The sequence below is a fragment of the Lagenorhynchus albirostris genome, chromosome 4 (genome assembly GCF_949774975.1).
Source record: "Lagenorhynchus albirostris chromosome 4, mLagAlb1.1, whole genome shotgun sequence".
Taxonomy (NCBI): Eukaryota; Metazoa; Chordata; class Mammalia; order Artiodactyla; family Delphinidae; genus Lagenorhynchus; species Lagenorhynchus albirostris.
Window position 1 is genome coordinate 8436340 of NC_083098.1, and position 21812 is coordinate 8458151.

At 42.6% G+C, this 21812-nt stretch overlaps 1 protein-coding gene across 11 annotated transcripts in view; it reads left to right on the plus strand.

The window, feature by feature from the left end:
• Positions 1-21812, plus strand: part of HERC3 (HECT and RLD domain containing E3 ubiquitin protein ligase 3) — a 140396-nt gene that overhangs the window by 45518 nt on the left and 73066 nt on the right. For 10 of the 11 annotated variants that reach the window (XR_009540223.1, XR_009540222.1, XR_009540221.1 and 7 more), the window contains 10 exons: positions 3256-3332; positions 4147-4368; positions 5168-5259; positions 7538-7668; positions 8239-8399; positions 10798-10874; positions 14264-14388; positions 16575-16634; positions 20145-20256; positions 20681-20870. Coding sequence is in view for 7 of the 11 variants with exons in the window: in XM_060147568.1 (XP_060003551.1) it covers positions 3256-3332; positions 4147-4368; positions 5168-5259; positions 7538-7668; positions 8239-8399; positions 10798-10874; positions 14264-14388; positions 16575-16634; positions 20145-20256; positions 20681-20870 (1247 nt within the window). In the remaining 4 variants the exon portion in view is untranslated. The remainder of the gene's footprint in view (positions 1-3255; positions 3333-4146; positions 4369-5167; positions 5260-7537; positions 7669-8238; positions 8400-10797; positions 10875-14263; positions 14389-16574; positions 16635-20144; positions 20257-20680; positions 20871-21812) is intronic. The other variant, XM_060147567.1, reaches the window with a different exon arrangement.

Consider the following 21812-nt stretch of genomic DNA (forward strand, 5'->3'; position numbering starts at 1 on the left):
ACATTCTTTGCAATTTTTCATTTGATAACTATTTTTCGTACAGAGCTGGGAGCCCTTGATGCCAGGAGACCTGGATCATTTATTTTAGCATCTCATTGCTAAGGGTGCTCCAGCATACGCATTGCTCAGTACAAGTGTGTTTATTAAATGCTTCTCCTCCCCTGCCCAGTTATTGTCCCTTTTAAAGGACAGTACCTTCTTCTTCCTCTTCCTTTTTTCCCCTTAGATTTTTGTCTCTTTAATCAAAAGCTGTTTTGGGGAAAAGAGGAACAGGGAGGTAAGAATGATTTGATTCCATTTCCTGATTTAGAACAGGTAATGTCTTGAGTTCATTACTTCCAAAAATTAATTTGGGGGGAAGAGGGAGAGTAGAAATTTAAAAAAGGGGGCTGTTATATTTTACGAAATTGTAATATTAAGGAAAAGATTTATAACATTAATGACAAAAGTATTTCATTCGTTGATGTCCAAAGACTCAAGAAAAGCTGTTTAGTGGCATTTCATTTCTAAAAATGGAGTAATCTGTGTTAGAGTAGCAGTTTGTTGTTATTTTTATTAGTCATGTCTAAGTTATGGATGACTTCTGAGGGTTTAGTTTGTATATAATTTCATATTATAACTTAATTAAATTCATTAATTCATACCTTAGTATTGTGGAAAGTAACATAGATTCGAGGTCATATGCAGTCAGATTCCAGTACTGGCTCTATTACTTATTAGGTGAATGACCTTGGGCAAATTGTTGAACTTACCTAGGCCTCCATTTCCTAACTTAAGAATGGAGTTACGTAGTATTGTGTACCTTTACGAAGTTATTGGGAGGATGCAGTAAGACGAGTAGGTAACACACAGTATAGCTTGTGCATGTGTATCCCGCTTTCTCCGCCTCAAGGGTATAACTTCTTCTTGTTTGTCTTGTCCTTTTGACCTGCTTCCTCTCTGTAACTGTGATTGTGGAGGTGGTATGGAGGGTAATGGTGACCCATAAAGGGAGGAGTGTGGGGAATTTGAGTGGAAGCTGGCCAGGAAAAAGGGCTGTTGCCGCATAAGGTTCTGAGACACTGGGACCCAAGGCAATATTACATTTTCCAATTTAAAAAAATAGTGGGCTTCTACAAGCTATGGATACATGCAGCAATTTGGACAAACGTCCAGGGAATTATTCCGAGTGAAAAAGAAGCCAATCCCCAAAGGCTACCTACTGTATGGTTCCATTTATAGAACATTCTCAAAATGACAAAATTGTGGAAATGGAGGGTAGATTAGTGGTTGCCAGGGGTTACGAATGGGGGAGGGGAGGAGTGGTTATAAAAGTACAACAAAAGGAATTCTTGTGGTGTTGGAACCATTGAGTGTGGTGCTGGATACCTGAGCCTACACAGGTGACACAAATACTACAAACTCAGAAATGAGTACAAATAAAACGGGAAGTATTGGCCTGGCCAAAAAGTTCGTTTGGGTTTTCCTGTAACATCCTGTGGGAAAACCTGAATGAACTTTTTGGCCAACCCAACCATAAATGAGATTGGTAGGTTATATTAATGTCAGTATCTTTGTTATGATACTATACTGTAGTTTTGCAAAATGTCATCACTGGGGGAGACTGGACAAAGTGTACAAGGGATCTCTGTATTATTTCTTACAACTGCATGTCAGTCTACAATAAAAAATAGTTGGGTTCTGTTTGGTACTAAATGCATATGTGAACTCTATTTTATAAATTTTTTTAGATCTGAGGAAATAAACCGTTAACAAAAGCAACATCTACCTATCACTCTAAATCACCCCCTCCTCGCCTGCTGGATGTCTGTCTTCTAAAATGCCCCTTCCCGAAAGTGTGCCCATCTGACTCCTTTGTTCCCACGGCATACACTTAATGAAGAGGAAAACGGCAACTTGTGAATTACTAAAATAGGAAGCAGCAGATATTCTCAGGCTGTCCACCTCTGTTGGGCAGTGCCAAGCATGAATTTTTTCTTTTAATTCTCACCACAACCCTGTGAATGGGTACTGTTCTTATCTCTGTCTTTGACACGAGCAAGCAGAGCAGTGGGATTTAAAAGTTATCATATGGAGCTTCCCTGGTGGTGCAGTGGTTGAGAGTCCGCCTGCCGATGCAGGGGACACGGGTTCGTGCCCCGGTCCGGGAAGATCCCACATGCCGCGGAGCGGCTGGGCCCGTGAGCCATGGCCGCTGAGCCTGCGCGTCCGGAGCCTGTGCTCCGCAACGGGAGAGGCCACAGCAGTGAGAGGCCCGCATACCCTAAAACAAAGTTATCATATGATCTTCCTCTTTATCATCCTAAGGAATCAGAGTTTTGGAGGCATTGCCCTTCTTAATTTTTTAAAATTATGGTAAAATACACATAACATAAAATTTACCATCTTATCCATTTTAGAGTGTACAGTTCAGTAGTGTTAAGTATATTCACGTTGCTGTGCGACCAATCTCCAGAACTTTTTTCTCTTGCAGAAATTTAACTCTGTACTCATTAAATGACAACTCCCCATTTCTCCTCTCCCAGCCACTGGCAGGCACTGTTAGACTTTGATTTGTATGAATTTGACTAGTCTAGATATCTCACGTAAGTGGAATTATGGAGTATTCGTCTTTTTGTTACTGGCTTATTTCAGTTAGCATAATGTCCAAGTTTCATCCATGTTGTAGCATGTGTCAGAGTTTTTGTTCTTAAAGGCTGATGAATATTCTGTTGTATACATATTCCAAATGTGTATACCTCATTTGTTTTTCTAGTCATCTGTTGATGGACACTTGGGTTGCTGCCACCTTTTGGCCATTTTGAATAATGCTGCTATCAATGTGGGTATACAAATATCTCTTTGGTGTCCCGGCTTTCAGTTCTTTTGGATATATACCCAGAAGTGGGATCGCGGAATCATGGCATTGCCCTCATTTGAAAGCCATTTAGATACTAGCCATGTTCTTAGGGATTTTTCTTCTGTAGTTTACTCCTTTCGTCCCTGAATTGGAGATGACAAGGTGGGAATTAACAGAGGGCTATGGTAATGGGTTTAGGTGCAGATTTTTTTTTTTTTTTTTTTAAACAGTAGCTACCTAAGAGGCAGGAGGTTAGTGAAAGACTTAATAGAATTATATCCTGTAAGTTATATGTTTGATTTTAAGAAGTCTTTTGTGAAAGATGTTACTTATTACAGCTGTTTTGTTTAGTTGGGAATATTTCCAGTCATTGTTCGTGAATGCCCTTCTTAAGAGGAGAGTCTTTTCTGTTTTAGGTTAATACAGAAGCTGAACCAGCAGACGATATTGCAAGTTTCCTGTGGCAACTGGCACTGCTTGGCTCTTGCAGCTGGTAACGTACATCTCTGCTAATGTTCTGTTAATTTGAGAACCATTTCTCTTTGCATTTTTGTGTGATGTTATCTAACTGGATACCTTTAACTAACTAGTCAGGGTCTGTGCATTCCTGCTGGACAGCAGCAATTCTCAGACAGCCTTTGTGTCGCTCATACTTTTCTCGGGGTTTGGATGATGAAGGAGGTGGTCATCATTGCTGCTCCAACTGTCTCTCGGGGGAAGGTGAAGAGGAAACAGTACGTCAGTCATGTTCTTGAGCAGAAGATTGGTTTTTCTTAGCTATAGCTCACTATGGCGTTATAGTCCATCATGAAGCTCCCACATAAATGAAGAAGATGGAGTTAGAAAAACCTAAGCCAGCAAATAATGCTGCATTTTGTTAGGATACATTTGAGGGGAAGTCGGCACTAACAGGTCCTGCTTGATTCTCTGTGCTGCCGTCCGGGTCCTAGCTGGGCCCCGTGAAGTCCTGGGTGGTCAGAACTCGTTCACCTTGCTTAGTGGATCAAAGCCTGGTAATCGCCTATTCAAAACTGAATTGACTTACACATTTACTTTTTTCTTTGCATAAGTGTTAATAGCCTTGGAAGGGTGATAAGGCTCAGCATATCTCTGTTGTCATGACAGGTGGGAGTTCTGGTTGCAGCCTGAAGTGTGTCTGCTCCCTTGCTCTTGGGTGTGTGTGTGTTGCGGCCGGAGGGCACTAACAGATGAGCCTACCGGGCGACCCTGATGTTCTAACAAGGTTATTTTTATGGGTGGCACTTGTGTCATTTCTGGTAATACCAGTTATCCTCTTCTTATTTCAGATGGCCAGTTCTTCACGTGGGGGAAGAACAGCCATGGGCAGCTGGGCCTGGGGAAGGAGTGCCCCTCCCAAGCCAGCCCGCAGAGGGTGAGGTCCCTGGAGGGGATCCCACTGGCGCAGGTGACTGCAGGAGGGGCCCACAGCTTTGCCCTGTCTCTCTCGGGAGCCGTATTCGGCTGGGGGATGAATAACGCGGGGCAGCTCGGGCTCAGTGATGAGAAAGGTAGGTGAAGTCTTCACGTGGGCCTCTTAACCTCATTTGTTTAGTACGTGCTTCCTGAGGAGCTTGTATGTGCTGGCCCCGTGTCAGGCACTAAGGGTATAGCAGGGACCAGCACAGAGAACAGAGCCCTGTAGGAAGTCAAGTCGGAGAGGAGACGTGTAGATACGCTGGGCGGAGACTGTTCCAGTCAGAGGGAACAGGGTGTGCAGAAGCTCTGGTGCAGGAGGATCTGTGGTGTGCTCAGGGCTGGGGTGACCGGAAGACGGGAGCTCAGAGAGCTAGGGGGGCCCCATTATGTAAGGCCTGAAGGGCAGGCTAAGGAGTTTGGCTTCTGTCAGTGAAATCAGGGAAGACACCGAGGTGTTGAGAAGAGTGATCCAGTTTAACTTTGCCTAGAGTGGGTCCACGGGGGAAGCTGGAAGACCAGTTTGGAAGTAGTGGGAATAAAGATGGACTTGAATATATTTTGAAGGTGGGCCAGTTGGTTTTGCTCATTGTTGGATGTGTAGTTTGAAAGAAAGGGGAGAAGCTGGAAGGGTGAAGTCGCATTTATGAAATGAGGAAAGCTATGTATGGGGAGTGGGGCGGAGCGGTGGGAAGAACTGGGGAGTATAGGGAACCCATGAGTTAAGTTCTAAATACGGTAAAAATGAGGCGTCTGTTAGACGTGCAAGTGGAGGTTCAGGCAGGAAGCGGAACATGAGAGTCAGGAGTCCAGGGGGACCCAAAATTCAGGCTAAGACAGCTGTGTACGTCTCAGAGGCAAATGGTAGTGACACTGCTATTTCTCTCATTCTAGATCGAGAGTCTCCTTGCCACGTGAAGCTCCTACGAACACAGAAAGTCGTCTATATCAGCTGCGGAGAAGAGCACACAGCAGTGCTCACTAAAGTAAGGGACTTGGGGTATTCCAGATTGTTCCGTGGCGCTTGGTGCTGGGTATGACGTGAATGCTTATTTATCACGGTTTGGTTGGTTGGATAGGGCCTTTTAGAGAGAGCAGTTAACGGTGTCTAAAAATAGTCCAGTGCCGTCTCCCTTCTCAGCAACCATCTGCCTTCTCACTCTTCCCTCCCTCCAGTGGTGGTCAGCCTCCAGGCGCTCAAGAAAACGGACCCTTGCCCCATTCCAGTTGACACCTGCTCCCAGGCTAAATGCATATGACCAGTATCCCTATGAAAGCTCCCCAGTAACAGGAGTTAGACATTAATTCAGCCATACTTCCCTGAAGACCTTTATTAAAGTAGCACAAAAGTATTTTTTTAAAAAAAATAAATTTATTTATTTATTTTATTTTTGGCTGTGTTGGGTCTTTGTTGCTGCACGCAGGCTTTCTTTTAGTTGCAGTGAGCGGGGGCTACTCTTCGTTGTGGCGTGCGGGCTTCTCATTGCGGTGGCTACTCTTTGTTGCGGAGCACGGGCTCCAGGCGCACAGGCTCCGTAGTTGTGGCGCATGGGCTTAGTTGCTCCGCAGCTTGTGGGATCTTCCCAGACCAGGGCTCGAACCCGTGTTCCCTGCCCTGGCTGGCGGATTCTTAACCACTGTGCCACCAGGCAGGTCCAACACAAAAGTATCTTTTTCTTCAAGTTGAGCCACAGTGAGATTTAAGAATTTCTAAAAATATGAGGGACTTCCTTGGTGGCTCAGTGGTTAAGACTCCGCCTGCCAATGCAGGGGACACGGGTTCAAGCCCTGGTCCGGGAAGATCCCACATGCCACTAAGACCGCGCGCCGCAACTACTTGAAGCCCTGCGCGCCTAGAGCCCATGCTCTGCAACAAGAGAAGCCACCGCAGTGAGAAGCCTGTGCACCGCGACGAAGATTCAACACAGCCAAAAATAAATAAATAATAAATAAATAATAAATTTTAAAAATAAAAATATGAGGATAATACATTCAAATCAGTTATTATTAAGGGAAGCTAGTGGTGTTTAGGGTATGTCCTTCAACCTCCTGAGACTGGTATCAGGGAAAAATACGCCGTTTCAGAAAAGATTCTAGAATGCCACTGTGAGAGAGGAAATGCTAAGCTGGCCTGACCCTTTTGGCATTTCTTTGGCATAAATTTGTTCTTAAAGTGATATTTTTCTATTATGGAAGTAGTTCCTGTTCATAAATAAAGAAGGATTAAGAAGGAGTAATCCTTCTTAAATAAAGAAGGATTCTAACTCAAAAAGAAGCACTGTTAATATTTTGGTGTTTTCAAAGCAGAAATAGAGACACAGACATAGAGAACAAACGTATGGATACCAAGGGGGAAGACGGGGGTGGGATGAATTGGGAGATTGGGATTGACAGATACTCACTATTGATACTATGTGTAAAATAGATAACTAATGAGAACCTACTGTGTAGCGCAGGGAACTCTACCCAGTGCTCTGTGGTGACCTAAATGAGAAGGAAATCCAAAAAAGAGGTGATACATGTATACGTATAGCTGATTGACTTTGCTGTATAGTATAAACAAACATAATATTGTAAAGCAACTATACTCCAATAAAAAAATATATATATATATTTTTGGTGTTAAAAAATAGTTCAGTGTATATATAACTTTCAAATATATATAGCAATCTTCTGTGTTCTTTTAAAACAAGCCATTTAAATATATGTAAAAAAGAACAATGTAATTAATGTTTTAAAATTATCTACCTATTTCTTTTGCTTCTAAAACAGTTACCTCTAGAGAGAATGAAAAGGTATTTTCATGTCGAACAAATACTATTATAGATTCACTTTAATAAAATGCCTTACCATTTGTTCAAGTACAGCTGCTAAAAAGATCTTACTTTCCAAGGAATCTGTGGAGCATTTAATTTTTTACATATAAATGATTGTGCAAAATCGTCTCATTTCACCTATCTTTTTCTTTTTTTGTTTTCCTTCTTATTAACACATCGTTGTACTTTTAAACAACTTTCAGAATTTATAGATGGTACCCATTCCCTTGAGCAGTACTGTCTTTATTCCATAAAGGTGTAGTCTTAAGTTCTTTTAAAATTATTTTTCCATTTAATCAACATTCCAGAGAAGTGATTTGGCTAAGTATCAAGCGAGCGTAGCGTTCTTATACAGACCGTTGTGATGTGAATTTTGTGTACAGAGGCTAAAGGAGTGTACGCAAACTCAGAGACACAGTGCAGTCATGTGGTATTTGCTCCTTGTTAGAGTGGAGGTGTGTTTACCTTTGGTGCTGGTTCCTGTGGGCAACTTGGACATGATTCCATGAATGATGAGGTTAATCCAAGAAGAGTTCTGGAGCTGATGGGCAGTGAAGTCACTCAGATTGCCTGTGGCAGGTGAGTGGTCCTAAGAGCTTCCTCATAGATATTAAGACCCAGAAATGGATCATGTCTTTGTAGTGATGGAGAATGTGGTTAGACCCAGCCACCATCCTTTTAAGAAATCTTAACTGCATGCACACCTACGGTGAAAGTTTGGAGAGAGTCCGATCTGAGCAGGGTGTGGCGAGGAAGGGTTTTAGAGAAGCAGAGCCACCTGGGGCCAGTAGGCTTCCTGGGGTAAAGAATAGCACGATGTGTGGGAGACGTGAAGAAAGGAAAGTGAGAGAGCCTCAAAGAATGTCTTGGAAATTTTGCTGGTCCCCCCCCCCCGCCTCTTCCCACTCATGCCAGATGCAGCAGGCCTTCAGCTCTTTCCAAGAAGTCTTGCCATCATTCCGATGACCTAGATTATCAGGGAAAGATGGTGGTACGAAGAGCCAGCGCTGCAAAAAAACAGGCGCATGTGAACACAAGGGGCAGCCCTAGGATGTGCAGTGCTCACACGTGGAAGTAAAAAGCCAGAGTGTGTATTAACCCGTATCAGAAGGGATGCTGATGCGTTAATTTACATTATTTTCCCCCCAGACAACACACCCTAGCCTTTGTGCCTTCTTCTGGACTCATCTATGCATTTGGTTGTGGAGAAAGAGGTCAGTTAGGAACTGGACACACTTGTAATGTCAAGTGCCCGTCTCCTGTGAAAGGTTGCTGGGCCGCCCATAGCGGCCAGCTTTCAGCCAGAGCTGGTAAGAGTGATTTTTTTTATTAGAATTTAATGGTCTTTTAAATGCTAAAAACAATTGTTTATAGAACACGTATTTATTTTTTACCTTGAGGTCTTTTGGAAGGAATGAATGTGAGATATTTTCTTTGAACGTCAATCAACAAGTATTTGAGTACTCACTATGCGTGAGGCTCTGTAGTTGAGATCCTAGAGAATAAACCCAAACATGTCCTTTCGGCCCTAAGGACCTTGATGGTGCCGTATACATTTTATTATTGTTGCTGATAATTGAGCGCTTAACCGAGTTCTGTAACCATGCTGAGCCCTGAAAACAACCTTAAGAACCTAGTGGTCATTATCCCCATGTTGGAGATGAGGAAACTGAGTCTTAAGGAGGTTAAGTAACTTGCCCAAGATGATACAGATTCGGGGAACAGGATTTAAAACCAGGTCTGCCTCATTCTGAAGCCTGTGTTCTTTTTTTTTTTTTTTTTTTTTTTTGCGGTACGCGGGCCTCTCACTGCTGTGGCCTCTCCCGTTGCGGAGCACAGGCTCCGGACGCGCAGGCTCAGCGGCCATGGCTCGCGGGCCCAGCCGCTCCGCAACATGTGGAATCTTCCCAGACCAGGGCACGAACCTGTGTCCCCTGCATCGCCAGGCGGACTCCCAACCACTGCACCACCAGGGAAGCCCTGTGTTCTTTTTTTTAATTTTTAAAAATGTTATGCAGTTTTTAAAGATTACACTCCATTTACAGGTATTACAAAATATTGGCTGTATTCCCGGTGTTGTACAACACATCCTTGTAGCCTATCTTATACCCAGTAGTTTGTACCTCCCCTGCCCCAATCCTATATTGCCCGCCCTAGTTCGTACGAACCACTAGTTCGTTCTCTGTATCTGTGTCTTAAAGCCTGTGCTCTTAACGCTTGTACTGTGTTACCTTTCCTTTATGATTGCTATTTTGGTCAAAACATGACATTTCATGCCATTTTTTCCTTCTCTTAAAAAATAGTGGAATTTTGTTTCATTTCAAAATAGTTCCATTTCATTAGAAACCAAAATAAGGCAGTCACTCAGTAAGAGTGACTTGAAATAATAAATCCAGAAGCTTAAATGCAGCTGGAGAGTCATTAGGAAGAAGTGTGATTTAATAATTAATTAATTTTGATTTTGAAGGCTATAAAATGACACATTTCTGGCTTGATCAGAATTTTATTTTAGCAGTAACAATCATAAGTTCCCTGCTGGAATATAAGAAACTTATGTACAGGGATGGCGTCTTTTCCTCTTTATAAACCTGGCATATAGCACAGGGCCTGGCACAAACTTCTCACTGAATAAATATTTATGGAAGGAACATAGGAGCATCTAAAAATGTAGTGGAACTTAAAATGTAAACTAAACAAGATTTTGTTTAGGTGATGTTACCCAAAGTGAAAGAACGGCTTGGTGTCCTCTTCTGAATCATTTGTAAATTTCTTCTTCTCTAAGGCATGGTACGCATGTTAGGAATGCATATATTTAAGAAATACACCAATGTAAAAAACTCAAACGTTGTATAGGTTAATTTGAAACCACAAAGTTTTTGAAGTTTAATTACCGCATAACTTATGTGATCGTAAGTCTGTGCTTGGATGTTTGCCAAAGTAGGTAAATTTCAATTTGTTATGTAAATGCTGTGGTTTTAGGAACCTTCATGGTAATGTGGGAGCACAGAGGAAGGCATCAAGGAGTATTCCGGTTAGAGGAAGTCTGAGCTGTGTCTTAAAGGATGATTTGGAGTTAGCCAGGTAGAGGATTGTGAGTGGGTGGGCAGTGGTGAGTACCGTGGAATCGCACATTCCAGGGGCACCTTTCCAGTTATGCTCTAGGAGGCGCCATTCATGGAGAATACGGTGTGCACTGGGGGAGGCAGAGGAAGAGGCGTGGAGGTACGAGGTAGTGTGGTGCGCTAGAAATAAAAGCAAGGTGGTGGTAGGGGTGTGTCAGCACGGGCGCAGTATGATGGGAGGCAGAGCTGGGGTAGGATGTGGAGGTCCTCCGGAGGGGCTGCAGACCGCCACCCTCAGGGGCCGAATGATTTCTTAGCAGACGTTATGGTTTATGGTAGTGACTCTTTTAAACTTCAGGGCAGTGGCATGACAGACTTAGAATGAAAAACAGAAACGAGGTCAGGACAAGCTGGCAGTGGGAGGGAGGCAGAGAGGGTTAGAGTGGAAGATACAGTCTTACATGTTTAGTTTTAACTGAAGTAGAAACGGTCCTGGGAAGAGAGCGGGGGGAGGAGGTTTCTCACTTCTCGGACAGAATTAAATGGATAGGAAACCGTTCTGAAGCACATTTTGGAATATTAGAAAAGGGGATCAAGGAAAAACGTTAATTGTTGAAAACTATGCTCTTGAAAATTTTTTTGACAGATCGCTTTAAATATCATATTGTTAAGCAGATCTTCTCTGGAGGAGACCAGACTTTTGTACTTTGCTCCAAATATGAGGTAAACTTTTCTTTTGACTATTACTTTGGGGGTGGAATAATGGTGATCCAATATTTATTTTAATAAATAATTACATGAGAGCAACATTACTCTTTGTTTCTATCCATTTTATTATATTAAAATAAGCCAACTAAACCTTGAGGTCATCTCCATTTTGCTTCCTTGAGGTGCCAATAATTTTCTTGGTATTTTAATCACAGAGTTCTAATTTATAATTGAACATTATTTATTTATATCTGGATTTGTCCCAGAAGAGATTTAAGGAGACCTTAGAGAGTTCATACTTACTTTGGGATTATTTGACTTTCCATTCTTTGCTTCCCTGTTAAGTAGCCACAAATGCTGGGTGTTTGAGAGCTCTCTGGGTTGGTTGATGTGATCAAGCCTACACGAAGTATAAGAGATGCCACGGTATTCAGCTCTCCTTTGTTATTTATCATCTGCTCGTAGCACCACGCTAAAATTTCCCTCAGGTTGTCTCCTGCATCACTGTGGTGGGTAAGTCAGGAAGAATGACATTCTTTCAGGACTGAAGGTTGTGGAGAACGTGGGCCAGGTATCTGTGACAGGGCTTTAATTCACCCCCCTCTCTGGACGAGAAATGTCAGTCTGAAATCAGCACAGATTTGTTTCCTGCTTTCCACCCCCTGCCCTGCTCTCAGGCTTCCTCTCCTCTCTCCCTCCCTACCCCTCTCCTTCCCTGTCCACTTGCTTTTATTCAACAAGCACTTAGGGAGGACCAGCGGTCTGTAGTGCATGGATCCTTATCTTACGCTGGAGGAGCAGGGAAGGGCCCTTGGTGATGACAAAGGAATCAGAATAGGTTGGAAAGAAAATGAGGGTCTGTGGACACAAGGGGCCTTGTCGCTGCTGGAAACTCTCCGCCTCTTTCTGATACTTCGCCAACTTTCAATACGCGATGTTCTTGCCTTCTAGTCAGTATCATTCTATGACTTTGGTATTAAAGGTTGTGGTGGAGTCTGAGGCTGCAGGTTGGACAGCTGAAACTGACAGTTAGCTCTTTTCCAGGTCAGGATCCTGGAGAAAGTTCTGTTGAGTGCAGCCATCTGGGGTGATTTGGAACTGTTGCTTTAGACCTATCTTAGGACCAGCTTCAGTGCTTCACAGAGAAACCTTGAGAAAAGCTGAGACTATTCTTTGTTCCTTTAAGATGCTAATAGAGCGAAATATGAAAAGCCCTGAATCTCTGCAGGATAACTTTGTGTCCACAAGTAGTAGAGTTTGAAATATTCATTTCCCTATGAAACTGGCTTGATTAACCAACTTCAATTTTCCTGTGAAATTCAACATAAAACTTTGTTTCATTTCTTTTGTAAATATGGTATCTGATATTCATACTTGGCTTTTAAATTGACTGTAATTAACACTGTTGGGACTGGAGAACAAAACGTTGATGAGAAGGAAGTGGAAGTAGCATATTGTTGGAGAAATTAAATTTTCCAGGTTAAATTTTAAACAGCTGCAAGAGTTGTATGCATTAAAAATGTAAGATAACAAAGAAAAAAGAAACTAAAAATAGAATATGACTTAGAAAAGTATTGTTTGCTTGATTTTGAAGTATAATTAACCTACAACACTATTTTAGTTCCTGGTACACAGCACAGTGATTTGATATTTCTGTAATTTCAAAATGGTCGCCACAAGAAGTCTAGTTGCCATCTGTCACCATACAAAGATATTACATAATTATTGACTAAGACCTAGGAGTCTTAAAAAGATGCTGATGTCTCTAGAGATTCTGATTTCACTGGTCTAGAGTGACTTGGCTGTCGGGGTTTTTGAAAGCTCTGGTGATCCAAAGTGCAGCCACAGTTGGGAAACACCGACCTAGACCAATTTTTGCTTTTGGGGCTGTATGTAAATCGAAGGTATGGAAAATCGACGCTTTTTCTTGAGTCTTCGTGTGATTCTGAGGTTGCACTGCATCCAAGGCATCTGTGGTTTATTGGACTTGCAATGAAGACTGACAGAATAGTTCTATGTTTATATTTTATTGTAAGTGTGTGTTAGTGTCTGTGTTCAGCTACCCCTCTGAATGGGGGAAGTAATTAAAATTTACATAATGACAGTGGGTTGCAAGACCATGGTGGAGAGGCAGTCTTGTTTGTGTGTTCTCAAGTGTCTGCTCTGTCTTATAGGTTTTCTCTATGTAATCCGAGATGGCTTTTGTTCTCTCAATAGATGTCTGTGGTCATTTTCGTAAAATAATTATCAAGAACAGATGATCATAAACTATGACGAGCATCTCTGATTTGTTACCTGCCCTTCTCCTTTCCCCTTATAATGATATCTAAACTCATAACTCTGAGAAGATAACCAAGAAAATTTACTCAGAAACTTGTGTTTTTATGTGCAGGTGCAAAGGAGAAAAAGTGATCATCTGGTTCATGCTTTCATATTACTTTTTTCCTCCTTTTTAGTGACAAGTGCAGGAGGCATAAAGAACTCTCAACTTCTTCTTAGTTCTAGATCAAGAACAGGATGAGGGGAAACTAAGGTGAAAAAGAGCCATTTTAGGAAATAGAAGTGCTTATATTATTATTATTTTTTAATCTCACTGAAGAAAGGACGTGCAGTACAGTGCCAGGCAGCATTTGGGATTTTCAAGGCCATGATTGACATGTCCTTTTTGTTACCTTTCTTATAAATTTATAGCTCTATACTCTGAGCAAGGCATTAAGAGGCATTAAGTTTTCAAGGATGGTTTGCGATACAGATTGTAACTGACTGACTTTTTATAATACATTTTGTTGGAGTTTGGTCAACAGCTGTGGCAAATGATTAGTAATGTGTAAGCCTTGATGTTACGGTGAGTCAAAGCAGAGCGGGAAAGAAGCCTGAAGAAGTCACACTGGTTTGGTTTCTCTGGGGAGTGTGCTCAAGGGCCATCCCAACTTCAGAGCTCCCCGTGGGACTGGCTGAGGTCTCTGTTACACTGAGCCGCAGTTCAGCGTCTCCTTCGGCCCAGTCCTGCCTCCTCCATCCCTAAGGAAATGTGGTTCTAAAGCCACCCCCGCCCCTGAACGTAAATCTCAGGCTCAGAGTCTGTTTCCCCGAGGAATCTTACAGGTTTAAATCCTGCCGGAGGCAAGGGGACTGGGTCCTCGTACCATGCCCCCACCTGCTGCTGGGTGGGAAAGGACTGAAGCTCTAGCCCAGGGCAGCACAGCTGGGAGCCCTCAGGAGTGTACACTCTCGGCAGCTGGGGGAGTGAGCGCCTCCATTCTGAAGGGTGGGAGGATCTGGCAGTGCACCCCAGCTCCTGTATGTAAGTGCAACACAAAGCGGGGAATATGCGGGGAGAGGGAGATGAAAGATCCATGCTGTTACATGGTTTCTCTTTTTTATTGTTATATTTCATCCTTCAGAATTCTTCTCCGGCCGTCGACTTCAGGATGATGAACCAAGCACATTACACCAGTTTAATCAATGATGAAACCATAGCAGTTTGGAGACAGAAACTCTCAGAACACAACAATGCAAATACAATCAAGTATGTGGTTGCATGTTTTCATGTTGTTTCAGAGTGTGTGGGAACTTCCTAGCTTAGTGCTTTTTTCCCTACTTCCAGATTGAGGTTGTGAATATAAATGGAGTTTTACATTTCAGGGAAGCATTTTTGGGGCACATGTTTATTCAGGATTCGGTACCCTTAGACCCGGATAACGTCATAGGTTGTTCCCCCGTTTTCTCACAGAACGTGTTCCTCAGCCTCCCTTGTTTGGATCTCAGTCCTGACCGATGGAGGCCTGAGCTGGCCTTTCTGCTAAGAAAACTCAGTGTTATTGTTTAACTCCAAGACTTTCTTCATATGCATATTGCAAAGCGCATCCCAAACCTAAGACAGCTTATTTTACCTCATCTGAGTAATTTAGCGTTTTCACATTCAGAATGATCAGTGGAGATAGTAATTCAGTGTCCAGTAGAGAAAAAAGTACAGTTAAAGGACTGAGGCCTTTCAGCAAGATTATTTCATTCTTAAAAGAGAATTTATTTATTTTTTTTACATTTTTACACATTTTATTGGCTTTCCTCAGCATTTCCATTTTTCTGCAGAGCCTAATTCTTGGGAATGAATGAATCAGGCTGAATATTAGGTGGTGACGGTTCCCAGAAATGTGTGTAAAGCATCTTGCTTTATGATAGAAATCGTAGTGGAGCAAATGCCCAGGGCCCTAAACGTTGGGCACACCAGGTGGCAGCTTTTTTTTTTTTTTTTTTTTTTTGCTGTACGCGGGCCTCTCACTGTTGTGGCCTCTCCCGTTGCGGAGCACAGGCTCCGGACGCACAGGCTCAGTGGCCATGGCTCATGGGCCCAGCTGCTCCGCGCCATGTGGGATCTTCCCGGACCTGGGCACGAACCCGTGTCCCCTGCATCGGCAGGCGGACTCTCAACCACTGAGCCACCAGGGAAGCCCCAGGTGGCAGCTTTTTGAGTGGAGGATTATTGGGAATGCCCTAGAGCACCTCCATGGCGGTCCTCTGAATCCCTCTAACTTTGGGTGGTTCTGCTGGGTCGCTCAGGCTGGAAGGTGGCAGGGAAGGGGCTGGGGGACGAGACTCACTGTGGGAGGGGTGGGGGGACTGAGACCTCCTTGGCTGGGACCTTGACACTTCACTAATTCTTAGTTTTCTTTTTTTTTTAAGATGTTGGGGGTAAGAGTTTTAATTAATTAATTAATTTTTGCTGTGTTGGGTCTTCGTTTCTGTGCGAGGGCTTTCTCTAGTTGAGGTGAGCGGGGGCCACTCTTCATCACGGTGTGCGGGCCTCTCACTGTCGCGGCCTCTCTTGTCGCGGAGCACAGGCTCCGGACGCGCAGGCTCAGTAGCTGTGGCTCACTGGCCCAGTTGCTCCGCGGCATGTGGGATCCTCCCAGACCAAGGCTCGAAGCCGTGTCCCCTGCACTGGCAGGCAGATTCTCAACTGCTGTGCCACCAGGGAGACCCTAATTCTTAGTTTTCTTATTTACAAAAGGACAGGATGCAAGAAATGGTCTCTAAAGATCTTTCCTGACCCGGATTCTCTGATTAATAGAAGTTGCTGTGATCCCCTCCTCAACCGTATATTTCTTTTATTCCTTCCCTTTTCCTTATATTAAATAAGAGAGTCCGGGGTTCCTGCCTGCAGTTTCACCCTGGGTCCTCAGAAACTAGCGGTTTCCTCAGACACTATGTAATCTAGGTAATAGGAATAAACACTTATTTCACTTATTTTTAGTTTCTTTCTCAGATGGGTAACAAAGTAGAAGGAAGTACTTGTTTGGTTATTAATTCACAAAGATACTTTCTGTGTTTGGTAAATAACAGCTCAGCTTCTCTTTTTTTGGTTTTATTTTGTGTTCACTTTTGGAGGTGAGGTGGGGAGTGTCTTAGATGATTGGTGGGAAAAGAACGTTCAAGATCATTATTATTAGGCCCAAGAGTTTTCTTTTGGTAGCTTTGATACCGTCTTTTTATTTTACTTTAACATGACTTAAGGAAAACTTAAGCTCTTGTCCATTTTGAGACGTGACACAATGTTTCTCTAAAGCAATGTACATTTTCCAAGGCTTCACCTGGGTAAGAAAAAGCGGCTATCAATGAAACCCTGGAATAGAGGACTAAGCCTGTTGTTTAATGCTTAAACAACCATTTATTTGTAATTATTAAAGGCTTCCCTCCCTTTTTCTTCCTGAGCAGCGGTGTCATTCAGATATTATCTTCTGCAGCCTGCTGGAATGGAAGTTTTCTTGAGAAAAAGTAAGTGATTTAGAGTCTTTAAAAACAACAAAAAACCCACATGTGATGCAAATACTCAGCAAAGGCCGTGAAAGACTTCTGTTCTCTTTGATGGTGGTTGGCCTTAATTCAGTGGATAAGCCAATGATTTGCACAGAAATTGGAACGCCCAATGATGATGAGTGAGAGGACCTCAGGAAGAGCTATGCTGATTCATGCCTGGTTGGCAGAGAAGCAGGTTACCAAAGAGAGACACGGCATCTCAGAAAGGGTTGGTGTAGTCAAAAGTAAGATTTTTCAGGGTATTCCAAAATGTTAGTCGTATTTATTCTTAAATTCTTAATTCTTTAAATAATCTCCTCGGGGCTTCCCTGGTGGCGCAGTGGTTGAGAGTCCGCCTGCCGATGCAGGGGACGCGGGTTCGTGCCCCGGTCCGGGAAGATCCCACATGCCGCGGAACGGCTGGGCCCGTGAGCCATGGCCGCTGAGCCTGCGCGTCCGGAGCCTGTGCTCTGCAACGGGAGAGGCCACAGCAGTGAGAGGCCCGCGTACCGCAAAAAAAAAAAAAAAAAATCTCCTTGGTTTCTTTGGTTTGCTTTCCCATAGTTTTTTCTTTTCTCAGAAAGAGTGAATTTAGGGAAAAAGTTCCAAAGACGCTTCAGGGACTCCTTGGGCTCAGGGCCAGCCCAGCCTACCAGGAAATTACATTTGGCCTGAACTCCCAAGTTGTAAATAATGTTTCTTTGCTAGGCCTTATCCCTTCTGCAAATATCCCCCTCAGGAACTTGCTGCAGCAGAAGGGTCTTGTCATAGGTTTTGATCGTTGGTGATCCCAAGTCCTGACCATCTTTCTATCCTTTTCCTGCCAGTGACAATGCTAATGAAATCCCACGAAGACTTAGACTTCAGTTCTGTGTGTGAATCTCATGTCCCACTCCATCCCTGCCCCAAATTCTGTCCCTAACTGGGTTGCAAGTGATTGCTTCAAAAACTCTGTTCAGTTACAGTTAAAGATTGCAAAGTCATTTACTTGTATCATTAGGACAACTGAAATGAGCTCATCCAGTTCATTTCAGAGTCAATACTTAGGCTTTCCCTCCAGGGAAAAATATTCTGTATTGTGCTAATGTTGGTCTTTTAGAATAGTGGTTCTCAACCAGGCTGATTTGCTTCCCAGGGGACATTCAGCAATCTCTACTGACATTTTTTGGTTGTTAACAGTGGTGGAGAATATACTACTGGCATCTAGTGGGCAAAGGCCAGAGATGCTGCCAAGTATCTCACAATTCCACCCACCCAGAAAAGAATTATCTGACCCCAAAAATCAATAGTCCCAAGGTTGAGAAATCTTATTCTAGAAGGACAGCTTTTATGAAAGTTGGGAATGGCTCTTGGCCGGATTTCTTAGGCTATCCATCCTTAGTATCACAGATTCTGTAGATTTGTGGGTAAAACCTTTATTTTTTATTTTTTTATTATTATTTCTTTGCAGTATGCGGGCCTCTCACCGTTGTGGCCTCTCCCCTTGCGGAGCACAGGCTCTGGACGCTCAGCAGCCATGGCTCACGGGCCCAGCCACCCCGCGGCATGCGGGATCTTCCCGGACCGGGACACGAACCCGTGTCCCCTGCATCAGCAGGCGGACTCTCAACCACTGCGCCACCAGGGAAGCCCATAAATCTTTTTTTTTTAAATGGACTTCGGTGCTATTTCTGGAGTTCTCCTCCTGCTTTATGTAAACTACATCGTAGTAAACCAGTGAAGGTGAAGATCCAGTTTAACAAAGTATAAATACATGTAGATAAAATATTTTGTTTTTTCTTAACAGCATAGCAGAAGATACTTCTAAGCATATGGAAGGTTACATATGGGACACTGGAATTAATTTCTATGTTTTGGGCAAATTTATTTTTAGAACGGCAGTAACAAAAGATCCAACAAACAATGCCTAAGTAGCTCTTCTTGTTTGACCACTTAGATTCCAATACATATAATTATGTTTTTTTTAAATGTTAGAAACTCAACTTATTTTTTATAGATTAAAACAATGATGTCAGATGGTATTAAAACTATCTGAATGTGTCTGTTACGCATAAACAGAAGGCTGTTTTGCAAATAGATAGTTCTTTTGTAGTTAGCAGATGTGGTATGTTCAAGAGTGGGAATTTAAAAGAGACATTCTGCAAATCTCTAAAAAACTAAGACTTTAATTAAGGTTAGAAAAATGATTAGTTGCTAGGAGGTTAAAAACAGTAGCAGTGAAGTTAGTCCTTGAGTGAATGTAATTGTATCCCTTGTGTTAACTGAGTGAGGCATTAACTTTGCATTTATTGTAGATCTGAGTTTTTAAAAAAATACTTGCTTTAAACTTGGCATTTGTTGATGAGTGGGCCAGTTTGCACAAGGGATGTTTTTTGCACATTGGCATAGCATCTATGTCTAGTTCAATGTACCACAATGACAGAAAGAGTCAAAAATACAAAAGTAAATCAGGAAAAGAACACTGTGCATATAAATTTTAAGACAGCCTCAAATTGAAATGATGATCCTTGTACTTTGACTTGAAGGAAAAAAGACTTGAAAAAAAATTTTTTTTAATTAATTTATTTTTGTCTGCGTTGGGTCTTCGTTGCTGCACACGGGCTTTCTCTGGTTGTGGAGAGCAGGGGCTACTCCTCACTTTGGTGTGCGGGCTTCTCACTGCGGTGGCTTCTCTCGTGGCGGAGCATGGGCTCTAGGCGCACAGGCTTCAGTAGTTGTGGCTCGCGGACTTCAGAGCGCAGGCTCAGTAGTTGCGGCGCACGGGCTTAGTTGCTCCGCGGCATGTGGGATCCTCCTGGACCAGGGCTCGAACCCGTGTCCCCTGCATTGGCAGGTGGATTCTTAACCACTGCGCCACCAGGGAAACCCAAGACTTTAAAATTTTAAGATCATCTTGAAAGAAGCGATTCTAGAGAGATTTATTCTGTCAGGTTTCCCCAAAGTTAATGTCTTTGTGCATCTGGTCTGACAGGTCAAATTTAAATCTGACCATCTGATCAGTATGTAGAGTACATATTTTGTTGAGAGCTTTGTAATTCCTACCTATCAGAGTGTTTGTTTTGTTTTTCTTTTATTACTTTTTTTTTTTTTTCCTCCGTACGCGGGCCTCTCACTGTTATGGCCTCTCCCGTTGCGGAGCACAGGCTCCGGACGTGCAGGCTCAGCGGCCATGGCTCACGGGCCCAGCCGCTCTGCAGCATGTGGGATCTTCCCGGATCGGGGCACGAACCCGTGTCCCCTGCATTGGCAGGCGGACTCTCAACCACGGCGCCACCAGGGAAGCCCCTATTACATATTTTTTTAAAATTAATTTTTATTGGAGTATAGTTGCTTTACGGTGTTGTGTTAGTTTCTACTGTACAGCAAGATGAATCAGCTTTATATATACATATATCCCCTCCGTTTTGGATTTCCTTCCCATTTAGGTCACCACAGTGCATTAAGTAGAGTTCCCTGTGCTATACATATGTTTTGTTTTTGTTTGTTTAGAATTGATGAGCATTTTAAAACAAGTCCCAAAATCCCTGGAATTGACCTGAACTCAACTAGAGTGTTGTTTGAGAAGTTAATGAACTCTCAGCACTCCATGATTCTAGAACAGGTATGGTTTTTAATTTTACAAAGTGCATGCTTAAAAATGCATTTTTGCATTGAAGTAAGTTGACTTTCAAGAGAAAAAGAAAAAGTAGGATGAAAAGGCAGAAATCTTGTATAAATCATAACTCTGTAAAATATTCACTTTGGGAATTTGACCTGCCTTGAACTTTCTGCCTTGAAAATCTGGCTTAAGTTTTTCTAAGGAAATGCTCCCCCAGAGTGTAAGGTCTGCATGGGCACAGATCTGTGGCTTTTCTTTTCACTGATGTATCCTGAGTGCCCAGACAAGTGCCTGGCTCATAGAGGGTCTTGAGTACATACTGAATGAATGAGAGTTGAGAGTCTCTCAAATAGTTTATGAATTTAGAGATCAGGTAACTAGATCTCAGGTGTGTTTGAATTTCTCAATACTCTTTTCTCTCATGCAGATCTTAAATAGCTTTGAAAGTTGCCTGATTCCTCAGTTGTCAAGTTCACCACCAGACGTTGAAGCAATGAGAATCTACTTAATACTACCGGAGTTTCCCCTGCTCCAGGATTCTAAGTATTACATAACGTTGACTATTCCCCTGGCTATGGCCATTCTGCGGCTGGATACAAACCCCAGCAAAGTCTTAGGTGATTTGCTACACTGAATACCAGAGGTTTTGTGCTTTTTATTTTATTCGTGTGACCGTTGGCTCCTGGTGGATTGACATTGAAGAATCTATTTGTTGCCGTTTAATATCCTTAACACTTAAAACTTTTCTTTCTTTGCTGTTAATTTCTAATTTGCAGTTTGAACAAATTGAACCATTGTTTAGGTTATTTGAAATGATTTACACCAAACTAATCTTGATGTTTACATATTCACAAAGTTAGATTATTAGACTTTATTTTTTTCTCCTCCTACACTTGCTAGTGGTTAATAGTGCCTCAGAATTAGTGTCCATCTGTTGTTTTTTCTCTTATACCTAATTTAGGGGGTGGGAGTGAAATGAACAGTTGTGGTGTGATACACAGATCTCCAGAAAAGGAGAGGAAGAAAATGACCCAGTGGAGACTTACCAAATGTTTGTTTTGTTTTTCTTTTTTAGGACAGTTGAGTCCACACTGATTTTTGCAGGCTACGGACACTTTGCTGAGATAAGAACCTTCCGTTCCTCAGTGAATTGGAGAGTGTCTCTCATGGGAGTAGAGCCTGAGATGTTTTTATTAATCAAATGCAGAACGTCTGGCACCTGGCTTTTTCCTTTTATTTTATATTTTCCTGGTACCTTTTTTTTACGTATATTCACTGCAGCTCAGTAACTTCTGAGTTCCGTATGGAGTAGGATGTTACTCGAGTGTGGTCTCCCCATGAGCAAAGAGACCTGTGTGGCTCAGGATGGAATACTGGCTTTTCCATATTGCTTCCACCTTTTGTAGAAGGTGGAACGATTCTACAGATAATCATGAAAGCACCAGTAAGATGTTAGTCCTTAATTTTTTTAAGCTCAAAAGCCCTTTGGGGCATATTGTCTCAGGTGTTCTGATAGACTGTGAGGTAGAGATAGCGATCTTTGAAGGAATATTACCTGA